General features: G+C 38.0%; 3 protein-coding genes across 4 annotated transcripts in view; 1 reads left to right on the top strand and 2 right to left on the bottom strand.

Annotated features, from left to right (window-relative positions):
* The first annotated feature begins 1,275 nt into the window (after positions 1-1,275).
* Positions 1,276-4,232, top strand: LOC104800574 (cation/H(+) antiporter 6B). Its single transcript, XM_010523416.1, has 4 exons — positions 1,276-1,612; positions 1,716-2,732; positions 2,833-3,492; positions 3,690-4,232. Exons 1-4 carry the CDS (start codon positions 1,319-1,321, stop codon positions 4,146-4,148), a joined length of 2,430 nt encoding a protein of 809 aa, XP_010521718.1. The 5' UTR covers positions 1,276-1,318; the 3' UTR covers positions 4,149-4,232.
* Positions 4,233-4,641: 409 nt separating this feature from the next.
* On the bottom strand, positions 4,642-6,381 carry LOC104800575 (transcription factor FER-LIKE IRON DEFICIENCY-INDUCED TRANSCRIPTION FACTOR). The gene is made up of 4 exons (XM_010523418.1): positions 5,855-6,381; positions 5,378-5,578; positions 4,916-5,092; positions 4,642-4,800 (listed from the first exon to the last, which is right to left on the bottom strand). The coding sequence occupies exons 1-4, from the start codon at positions 6,311-6,313 to the stop codon at positions 4,696-4,698; spliced, it is 942 nt and encodes a 313-aa protein (XP_010521720.1). The 5' UTR covers positions 6,314-6,381; the 3' UTR covers positions 4,642-4,695.
* A 3,234-nt stretch (positions 6,382-9,615) lies between these two features.
* LOC104800576 (protein UPSTREAM OF FLC) overlaps positions 9,616-11,951 on the bottom strand; it is a 3,645-nt gene continuing 1,309 nt past the window's right edge. The window contains exons 4-7 of one of the 2 annotated variants that reach the window (XM_019200932.1): positions 11,783-11,898; positions 10,794-11,679; positions 10,049-10,291; positions 9,616-9,948 (exon numbers count right to left, since the gene is read on the bottom strand). In XM_019200932.1, coding sequence (XP_019056477.1) covers positions 9,888-9,948; positions 10,049-10,291; positions 10,794-11,679; positions 11,783-11,898 — 1,306 coding nt within the window. In that variant the 3' untranslated portion in view covers positions 9,616-9,887. The remainder of the gene's footprint in view (positions 9,949-10,048; positions 10,292-10,793; positions 11,680-11,782; positions 11,899-11,951) is intronic. The other variant, XM_010523419.1, reaches the window with a different exon arrangement.

The raw sequence follows: 11,951 nt of genomic DNA on the forward strand, positions 1-11,951 counted from the left end.
AAACCCCATAGGGCTTTATATATTTTGTAAAAACGGAAGATTTGATGCAGAATTAAGACCTTTTCTCGAGGATTTTTTTCCGTTTTGTGGCCGTAGATTACGATTAGAAGTAGTGTCGGGCTCTAATCTTTGTCCAGTAACTGCATCAATTTGCAGATTCAGTTTATATGTAATTAAGTTACCAATTAACATACATACGTTACTTGTCCGATAAGTTATGACACATTGGAGGACATCTTAACGGTCTGTAACTGTCGATTTAATCAGAATCCTCGCTAGTATCAAGGAGAGATGATAAATTACATTTGTTACTTGAACCCCAAGAAACCAGTTTCTTCACCTTCATGACATTGTTTATTATTAGGGATATTATGAGTATATTCTCTTCTTCCTTTTTAGTGTGTTTTATAAAATCTATATTTATGATAATTTTTTGAACATGGCAGATCCAAATACGACTTTGAATGGCATATGACCGAATTAAGAAAAAAGGGCAAAACGAAAAAAATTCCTAGAATATATCATTTACTAAAATTAAACCTTACGCACTCTTTTCTTAAAAATTATACGTAGCAATTAAGTTTAAAAAAAATGAAAAGTTTCGCAAAAATTTCTAGAATTTTTCTCAAATGCTATCACTGGACTAATTTGTCTGTTTTTCTGTATATAATAGACAACGTGATCTTATTATATATTTTTTTAAAAAATTTCCAATTGTTTTCGAAATAAACAATGCTTTTATCATATATTTGTTTGCATACCAACTCTATACGTAATTACGCTTACTTTCTTTGCTACATCAGCAAAAAAAAAAAAAAGAAATTGTTCGTTAGTGTTATCCGCTTTAATATTAATTTCTGTGAAGAAGATGGTATTTAAAAAATAATTATTATTTAATTTTATTCAGGGATAAATTTGCATAACTCTCTTCCATAATAACCAAAAGGAAAAAAGGAACTTTGACAAAAAAAAAAGGAAAAAAGGAAGACTCTAAAAACTGAAACAAAATTCTGTCTGAAAAAGTCAAATTAAACATCTGAAACCAGTGTAGGAAGGTTACATGTGTACATTGTTTGCTAATTATAGATCATACACTTGTTGTAAAAAAAAAAAAAAAATCCAAACCGTTACCCTTCAACCGCAAACATGATAGCTTCAATGCATCGTTGAACGAAATCATTGCAAAACATTCACACGCAGACACACATGCATGCATGTATGCACATCCATGCAACTAGGGTTTCAATGAATTTCTGAAACGAACGAACACGAACCTGTACGTCGTATCTTCCTTCGCGGTGGGTCGGAATCTTCCGATATGGAGAATGACTATGATCAGTTTCGTAACCAGACATGGTGGAAGGAATTGTTCTGGTACGGTCATGCCGACAGCAAGGACGGGAAACAGTACTGCGAGGCACTTTCGTACAGGTTGAGTTCGTACGGTGTCTGGGAGAGAATCCACTACAAGCCCGTAGGGATGGGAGTTTGGGAATATCCGCTTCCAAACCTTGAGATCATGATCTTCTCCATGTTCTTTCTATGGCGTTTCTTCGACATGTTCTTCAAGAAGCTCCACTTCCCCATCCCCAAGTTCTCCTCCATGATGCTCGTAATCGATCACGTGTCTTATTTCTCTTCCCTTTTCTGTTCTCAGAAAGTATAACCTCGTATCTGATATGTTAGGGTTTGGTCTGTTCTTGATCTTGATGAAGGCTGGGATGGTGCTGGGCATCGCGGCTCGTTCGAACAACAATTCAATGGTGCATGAGATCTTTTTCCCGGACGGATACAGGGCGGAAGATACAGCAAGAACCATCGGGGCATTTGGGTTCGTCTTCTTCTGGTTCCTGAGAGGTGTGACAATGGACGTCGGGATGCTCAAGAAGACAGGACCTAGGGCTTTTGTCATCGGTCTCTCAACTCTGATAGTTCCTATGGTTTCAGGCATTGTCTTCGCCTCTTTGCTGTACATATACGGCACCCCAACCATTACAGAAAGCGAGTACGGGATTCACGCGTACATGCTGAGCGTGACTTCCTTCACCGGCATCAACACTCTCCTCAGGGATCTCAAGATCAACCACACCGAGTTCGGTAGGATCGCTCAGTCATCGGCCATGGTGACTGATTTCGTCTGGTTCCTCTTAAGCCTCTTAGCTCGCTTGAAGATTTCATATGTCCCTTACTGGAAGGTCCTGCTCGTGATTATGTTTTTCATCCTTCTTCTGTACCTTCTGAGACAAGCAATGTTCGAGGTTATCAGACGCACACCAGAAGGAAGGCCCGTCCAGAGCGTTTACATCTATATGATCCTCTTGTTGTCTTACATATCTTACTTCTTCTGGGACTATATCATGTCCTTCGGCCCTTTCGGTTCGTTCCTTCTCGGTTTAGCCATCCCGGATGGCCCGCCATTGGGGTCCACCATGATACAGAGGTTCGAGAGCTTAAACGACGGCATTTTCTTGCCGCTCTTCGGGTCCATAGGGATGCTGCAGGTTGATTGGACATGGCTGTTTCTTGAGTTCAACAACTTCAAGAAACTAAAGGGCCTTGCCTTTGAGGCTGTCTGCTTAATGCTTTTCTTGTCGATCGCGAAATTCGCTGGCTCCTTGTTATCAGCCTTGGCGACGAAGATGCCATTGAGAGACTCTGCAATTCTCGCCATTGTTCTGGGCAACAAGAGCTGCTTCGAGATGGCCTACTTGTTATACACATTCGAGGACGGGGTATGTTTTTCTCATACTTTACTACTTCTACTTATTCTGCGTCGTTATACGGAAAACGTTCTCTTTCTCATCTGTATTCGATTCCTCGAGATTATGACAGATCATCAGAAGGGAGGTTTTCTCGGTAACGTGTGTTGCCATCCTCGCGAACTCTCTGCTTACACCAATGGCGATACATCTCCTCCATGATCGGTCCAAGAGATTCATCTGTTACCGGAAAAGGAACTTGTTGAACTTGAAACCAAACTCCGAGCTTAGAATACTTGTATCCATCAGCAAGCCAGACAACATAGCATCAATGATGAACTTTCTGAAAGCTTCTTACCCATCAGAAGGCCATCCGATGTCGTGCTACATCCTTAGTCTCGTCGAACTTGTTGGTCAAGCCACTCCTACCTTTATCTCCCACCAGTTGCAGAAGCCGAAACCCGGAAGCCGGTCTTTTTCAGACAATGTGATAAGCTCCTTCCAGAGCTTCCAGAAGACTTTCTCAGACTTGATCTCTGTACAGATCTTCACTTCTGTCTCTGCAGCCAAAGATATGCACGAGGACATTTGTTGGCTTTCCCTTGACAGAAGTGTGAACCTAATCCTGCTTTCGTTTCATCGGACTTGGGCGGTTACCGGTACTTCCATCGTTTCTGAAGACGACAACATGAGGAATCTCAACCGCAACATCTTGAAACGAGCTCCTTGCTCTGTCGGAATCCTTGTCTACCGAAAACCCATCTGGCAAAACAAAGTCGAATCTCTTAGTCAGGTACTCTCGTTCTCAACGGTTTTGATTCCATATCGATTCTTAACAAAAACACTGCATCGGTTACTTCTCACCCAAGGAACGAACTTTCCTCGGTTCCGTGTTCCTTCCTATTGCTGTTCTTTCTGCTGTTACAATCCATAATCTCAGCCCCACTTGATTGTTTCTTTTTATGTGTGTTTACTGTTCTGAAACACAAGATCTGCTTGATTTTCGTGGGCGGGAGAGACGACAGAGAGGCATTGGCCTTTGCAAACCGGATAAGACGTAACAAGAGAGTGAGCCTGACACTGATGAGGTTCATCCCGGAGACTGGAGCTGGCCAAGGAGACGAGTGGGCTCAGATGCTCGACAAGGTGAATCTAAAGGAATTCATGAGGAATGTGGGAGGAGAAGAAGAAGGGGATAACTCCATAGTTTGCGTGGACAAAACTGTGTCAGACGGTACTCAGACTTCAAGTATCCTGCAGGCGGTGGCTTTCGACTACGACCTGTTTATAGTGGGAAGAAGCAGCGGAATGGGCACTGCTGTCACGAGTGGACTCAGTGAGTGGCTCGAGTTTGATGAGTTGGGACTCATTGGAGATTTCTTGGCTTCTGAGTATTATCCTTCGAGAGCCTCGGTCTTGGTACTGCAGCAACAAGAATGTGCCATGTAGCCTCTTCATTCTTTCTTTTTAGCATCTTCTTCTTCTTCTTCTTCTGTAACATAACGAAACCATTGCAGCATTCGAAAATCTCGAAACTTGAACGACGAAATGCGAGGAAAAAAAAAGCAATGAACTTTTTGCAAAAGCTTCAGTGAAACAGTGGAATACCCTCTTCCCATTGCTCAGGAGACAACCTTAATTCTTGTTTCCAAAATACAGGCCCTTCTTCTTCATCATTAGTCTCAAATGGCCAGCAAGTTTATTCTCTCTCGGGCAATCTTCCGTCTGGAACGATCGATGCTTCTGTTTGAATTTGGTTCGTGTCGGTTCTGACCCGATCTCATCATTATTTTGAGGGAATCGCATATGTTTCTTTGTTCATGTCGGTTTTTTGAATGTCACTTGCGTTGGAAGTAGGTGTAAATAGCTTGGTTTTCACATTTTCGTTTTTATCGTAGGTTACAGATAATCGTTAATCGATGTAAATCGAGATCCGTGGAACGGTAAAAAAGAGAGTAAATTTTATTAAAACGTTCATAAAATATGAAGTTAGAACTCAAGAAGACAATGGTGTGACAAATTCAAATCCTTGGTTGAGAAGTGATCCCGTTATCCACAGCTTCAGGTTGGGCAAGTTTAAGCTCTGTTCAAAACTTGTCCCCTGTTTCAAGCAACCAACGAAACAGACCATGTAAATACATAATTTGTTTTTTTTTATAAATATTTTTTACGTCAAAAAAGTAAATAAAGGAAGGGTTTTTCTTATTCTTTCTTACATCTAAGGTAAATGTTAGAAGATATCTGTCCGCAGAGGTAGAGGAGAGATTGGAGTTCTGAACATGAAAACCTGCAAGAGATTCCAGAGATTTATACAGAGATGGAGCAACACCTTTTCCTCTGTTGCTTACCAATCTCACATAAAACCCTTTTTCCCCCACCTGAATAACATCCACCTGATCCACCAAAAAGGATAAAAAGTTAAAAACAAGAACGAGATCATTACAATCGCTCGGATAATCGAAATAGTGTGTATGGTCTCGCAGCTCGAACTCAATCCATGTCTGAAGAGAGATGCCAACATTGCCAAGACAACATCGACGCAGTTGTTATCTGGGGTTTCACTCAAACTCTGGTCAGAACCCGTAATCTTACCCTTCATTCAAAAGATCATGGTTCGAGCTCTAGACGAGTTGGGCTAACTGGCTACTTCATCTGAACAATGACCATGCTTCTATTACCTGGATGATTTTCTTGCAGACAGGGAGAGTATGGCCGCAACCACCATGACTCTTCCGAGCCTTCGGGATGGTTTCTTGGTATCTCTCCGAGGCGTTCAATGAAGCTTCGAGACCAGCAATCTCGGATTTGAGTTTCTTGGCTTGGGATTGCAGTTCTTGCACATACAACGCAGCGTCTCCAACAATGGAGGCCTTGTCCATCTGCACGATATCAATCCCTTTTTAACATCATTCAAGTCATCTTCTACGTCCTAATTTCAGCACAATTTACCCTCTAAACTGCTAAATTCTCACTTTGCAGTATGCTATTCTTCAATCTATTGATCTTTCTCTGTCCGGCCCATGCAATGGGCTAAAGTTTCGTGAATCAGTTCTGTCAGAAACTTGTGGTTAGAATCCATGGAATGCAGATCCTATGCTTAATCTATCATCAATATCAAAGATTTCTAACGCTAATACTGTCAGATTCATGAATACCTTAGTGATGTTAGGAACCAGAGACCTCAACGCATAGAGCTTCTCCTTCATCCGGCCCCTTCTACGCCTCTCCGAGATCAAAGTCCTCGACCGGTCGGTCTTCGTCTTGCGACCCACGCCCAGATTCATCGTCGTCGACGAAGAATCTTCGCAGTCATTGTAATCATCATCGCCGGCTTTAATGCTCTCGCCGTCGAAGCTGGGGAGTGAATCGGCGACGTTGGAATCAAAGTCGGGCAAATCGTCGAACAACTCGTCGTCGGGTGTCGGACCAAACTGATTCTGATCGATGAAACACGAGTTCATCGCACCAAAATCGAATCCGGAAACTGAGTCGCCGACGGATTGATCGCCGCTGATGAGATTGATGAACTGATCGAAATTCGGGTCGACGAGAAAATCATGCAACTCAGTGTCGTTGATGCTCGATAGAGGGTTGACTCCTCCTCCTCCATCCATTGTTGCTCCTCCTCCTCCTCCTTTCCTCTTCTCTCTGTTTCTTTTGGTACTTCCCTTCGTAGAGGAGAAAAAGCTTCGACGAGTTGCGACATTGAAATCATATGGAGATTTATATATGCAAAGGTTTTTTAACAGTTACCATGATGTTTTTTTAATAAATTAAAATACACTTGTCTTAAAAAAAAAGCTTATTGTATATTCTTTAAGTAGAAATTCAATTGTAATATAAGAATATAGTAATAAAATAAGGGCTCGGTCGACTGAGCAAAACTATTGCCTTTTATATAAAACATTAAATAAATGTTAAGAATTATTAATAGATATGGTGGACCATTTTAAGCAAAATTAATTCTAGAGGTAAGAGTGTGGCGTCGCATTCGAATACTTTAAATTCTTTGTTACTTGACAACGTATATTTTATCTATATCTTTTGGTTTAGACTTTAATTTAAAATTTTAATTTAAATACGGTTGTATACTTTAATGATTAAAAGTTATTAGTTTTAAAATATCATTCTTATAATATTTTGATAATTTTTATTATTTTTAAAATTATTTAACTACTGAAATTAAAATATATTATTGATAATAAATACATGTTTTTGTATTTGAAAATTTTCAGAACATAAGTATTAGTCTTTTTAGTAAAATATTAAAAGAATGTATATTTTTATATAATTCTTGAAACAATCATTCAACATTACAAAGTATCGACACTAATAAAAATAAGACTAGTAAAGTATATTTTATCTTAAATTTAAAATTGATGTTGTAATATTATGACAAACATTTTTTCAATTGAAATTCTAAAATTAGCTAGTTAAAATAAAAAAATAAGAAAAATGCTAATTTGGATTTTTGATTAAGTCATGGATGATCACGTTAACTTAATAAAAAATGAATAAAAATTTACGGTTGCCTCTAATTATTTGTCTGCCGATTTGGATGAGTGTTGTGAAAAAGACGGGGGAGTTGAACTCAACACATTTTTTTATTATTAATTTATAAACGCTTATATCTATTACTTTTTTTTCTGTCTTTATGAAGTAATTATATAATATTATATATATTTAATATTGTTATTAGTTTATAGGTTTATCAGTTATTTGATTATCCACGTGATATATATATATATATATATGTCTGTAAATATTTTATGACCGAAATCATAGATTAGTTACATGTATTTGACACCTGTTTATCGGAGGACACATACTTTAAGCAGAGTTTTTTTTTATAATCCAGAAATTCACCGGATTTTTGGTCCGACTACATCTTCCAGAGAATCGGAAAAACCCAGATGAATGTCACTCCCCACGCATGAGTTAGAACCCACGGTGAGAACATATTTTGTATATTCTATTAGATCACTTTAATGAGAATTTGTGTATAATTCATCTGAAAAATGAGATACAAATTTAAATTAACGCATAAAAAGAATTCATATTAATAGTGACAATATAACTATGTGATTATTATATGTTGTAATGGGTACATGTAATTTTAGTTTGTGAAATATATTACACTCAATTTGTTCTTTTTCATGTGAGAAAGGAATCTCGAGAAAATAATATAACGTTCACGCCGTCTGTTCTCAGTGATCTATGGGAAGATCTAGTTTATAACAAAGAGCCGAAAATAACTATATAATATATATATATATATATGTATATACGGAATATTAAGTGACATATTTTTTAATCTGTCTAATCATTTTGAGACAATCCACGTCATTGAGAAAGAACAATAGCTAAAGTAGCATGTTACATGACGCTTCGGGTTTGTCCGTACGTGAATAGCGGATCAAGTGTAATATCACAAAATAGACATACATGTAATGTAACAATGTAAAAAAAAATACAGGATTTGTTCCGGTACTTTTTTTTAGCAAATAAAGATATAAAACGAATAAAAATTTAAAAACAAAAAATAAGTGGATTTGATGATATTATTGTTATAGAAAATTTCAAATTTATAACAATACTCTTAGACGTATATGTAGAGAGAATAAATATAAAATTTGCATGTATGATATGAGCTTTACGATACACGTTTGTTCATCCGCAATCTCAAGTTACATGTAAAATTGATTGTCTAATATCAAGGTGATTATTTCAATTTGAGGTAATCATTTTAGATCAATATAACAGTAAACAAATTACTAAATATACATGTAAAATTAAATTAAAAAAATAGTACCAAGATAATTAGTTCAATTAAGATAATCATTTCAAATATTCACCAATTTGTAGCCATATTGTGATTAGAAAATATCAAGATTGTATGTATGTACGTAGACATTGTCTACGAAAGTTTCATACACAAACCCCTTAATCATGAAATGAAATATGTGTAATTATGGAGCTATTATCAATATATGTTAGAGAGGCACGCAAGGCTCCTTAGTGTGGTTATATTTATTTATTTTTTTAATAAAAAAAAAGATGCCCATTCGAATAATGGAAACAAATAATTTTGAGAGAAAATGACAACAACAATGGATGGTTGACTCGAGAAATGTAACACTAAATAAGAAAACATGCAGACAACATTTAAATAAAAATTATTATATACTTTGTGACATATCATTAGACCCTATCTACAAAGTCTAAAACCATTGATATGTTTGCACAATATAAACTTTTTTTTTATTCTTTTTCTTATTTCAAGATAATGAAAGAGGAAATAAAAAAAAATTAAAAATGTTGGGTTTATTCTTCCTGTTGCCGTCAATTTCTAGCATCTTGAAAATGTTTTTTTTTTTTCACACTTTCCACAAAAGTCCATTAATAAGGTTGTCTTTGTTCATTTTTGGTTTGCAGCCAAATTCCAAGCACTTAATTTTAATTTTAATTTTGGTAATTAGGAGTAAGGTCAACGGAATAAAGAGGGATAAAAGCTCAACTAGTGGAAGGAATCCAAAGACAATGACCGAAACATTTCTGAAATGTCTAGTGGCCCACTCGAACCCTCTCACTCCCCATCATTCTTCAACCACTTCTGCCACGGTTTAACGCATAATTAATCAACCAAGATTTGGAAAATTAATTAATTAATTAATTAATTAAAATTTTTGAATTTTTGTTTTCATATATGCAACGGGGTGCAAAATGCAGTGCAAATGTTTTATCCACATGTCTAATGATTATCTATTCCTCATCAATAATGCATCCTCACAAAAAAAAACATCTTTTTTATGTGTATCTAAAAAAATCATTATTTGTATGATGCTAATATATGTCTGATTAGTGAGAAAGTGAGGATTAATGGAATGATTAGATTGTTAAACAAAGTTGGAAAATATTGTAAGCTTAAGATTCTAATTCCATCAAATCAGACAGTCGGTCAAATAAACCCTTTTCCAATTTACATTACATTGCCCAATAAAATGTGAGTATATGATTTCTTTTAGGCTCTTCATGAGCCCTTTCCAGACAGACAAAAAGGAAAGGGCCATCAAATCGAAGGGGGGAAGGGACCACCGAAGAAAAGGCGGTATCTTTTTTAACTTACCCGTTAATTTGAAAACCCAAAACCCGCCTCGGAAATGCGCTGAAGCTCCTCTCAAGAACAACTTAGAATGGCGGGGTCTGAAGGCGTTTTGATTGGATTACAACCCGAGCTCCCGAAGAAAGCCTGTTTCGAGGGAAAAAAGACGGGAACTTTCGGGTTTAATTCGACTGAATCGAGATAAGAGACGGTGTTAAGAACGTAAAAAATGACTTGAGATGCTTAACTTTCTTCGATCTTGATCACTTTCTCTTCGTCTTCTCTGAAGGAATCCGGTTTTCTTGATGGCTCGGTTATTCTTTTGCTGCACCCTTCGGAGGATTCTCTCGGCTTGTCAGAGTCTGGAGATCTCATGGACTCGCTTCGTGATTGCTTGTTTATAGAAGCTTTTATTGAGCGTGGAATACACTTTGCTCCTCCCGGGTTTGAGCTGTCATTGTTCTCTGTTGAATTCGGTTGGCCAGAAGTCCTGAAATTCACAAAGAGTTTCTGTAACATATCCATGGGAATCTATTGGAGATGAGTTAGTACAGAGATTATGAACGTTAAAACTAGCATGTAAGCATGGCAAAGATCGAAAAAATATCGGGTTTAGGAGACATAAAACCGAAAGAAGGGTTCTTTCACTTGCTGTGATTTGCTCCCACTGCTTCCCCATTTGATTCCAAAATGGATATGTGTATATATAGCTAGCAGTCCAGGACTCGTTCCTTCCTTGGTCCAAGAATTCAAGGATTTCATCACAGGAACCATCATGCAGCATAAATTGGCTAATCAAATTGCTTCTGACAAGCAAGTGATCAGCTAACAAGTTGAACTCAACCCAAACGCCGAGTACATACACATCTAAACGTTAATGGCATGCCTAATAAATCCATGGATAGTACAACATATGATGTCATTTCCTTCAGTGGCATTCAATCACTCACAGAACCTGTTCCAATATTTCGAAAGTGTGTTGGGAAATGTACCTGTCGGCATTGCAGGATGAAGAACGCTTAAGTGAAGTATTCCCTTCCGCTGCATCTTTAAGCAACTTGGTCTCGACCAAGCTCCCGCTGAAATATTCTTTGCTTTCCAATCTCAGACCCATTAGTCTCGGATTTTCTGACAAGCAGTCAAGCTCTCCCAGCATGAACGATCTGGAGAAAAATGGGGATGTGAACTTAGATTGACCAAATTTCGGCTTGCAAGTCGGGACTATGCCGTAACTGTTATCCTTGACTGCTATCGATCCACATGATATCAATTGCATCAGCACATTTGTGGCCTTAAGCCTTGCATTGGCAGGCATTCGGGTGCTTTCTTGTTCAAGGATCCTAAAACTGTTCATCTTGCTCACATCAGCTCTTATCAGGGACTCTAAAGTTTCTGTCTTTCCACCCAGAGAGGAGGCACTGCTGGAAGTGGGCGGAGTGACAGCATTTCGGCTTATACTGGCACTCTCATTGGGACATGGAGCTTCATTACAAAGATCATTGTCACTGGATTTAGGTTCTAATGACCCATCATCAGTGGAAACACCTCTACTGCAGGTCTCCGTAGCTTTAGACCTGCTCACATTTTCATTAGTTTGTGTAGAAGCATCTGCAATACTTTCGCTCTTATACACTTTGTATTCCGTCAAACACAACGAACCATCCGAAGAAGAATTCTTCTCATTCCCCGAGTCAGGCGATACACCCGAGGAACCAGAACGAAGAGCAGGAGGCGAAAGCTCGTCTTCTTGAGGATGCTTAGTCCCCTTCTCGTTAAAACTTGAAGACGACGAGGAATCGTCCAGGCTTCTGGAAGATGGAGGCTCTGGCAACTGCTTCAGATTCTGCGCCCTCATACTCACAACAGGACTAAATTGACCTGAAAGCACAACTCCTCGGCTTCAATTTTCTAGTTCCATGACAAGGCACAGAGCTTTTACTGATTATTCATTATTCAGAGCAAAAGAAACGATTTTTTTCACCTGAATTAGATTCATCAAAAAGTTCAGAGCCTTTGAGAACATATTCACTCCCCTGGGCAGGTAAAATTAAGTCATCTTCTGATAAGTCATGCCACACAAAACCATTCCTGTAGCTTCTGCATTTAACCAAACAATCAAATCTATTAACATATATACAACTGTTCAAACA

This window comes from Tarenaya hassleriana, unplaced genomic scaffold (assembly GCF_000463585.1).
Source record: "Tarenaya hassleriana unplaced genomic scaffold, ASM46358v1 Cleome7, whole genome shotgun sequence".
Taxonomy (NCBI): domain Eukaryota; kingdom Viridiplantae; phylum Streptophyta; class Magnoliopsida; order Brassicales; family Cleomaceae; genus Tarenaya; species Tarenaya hassleriana.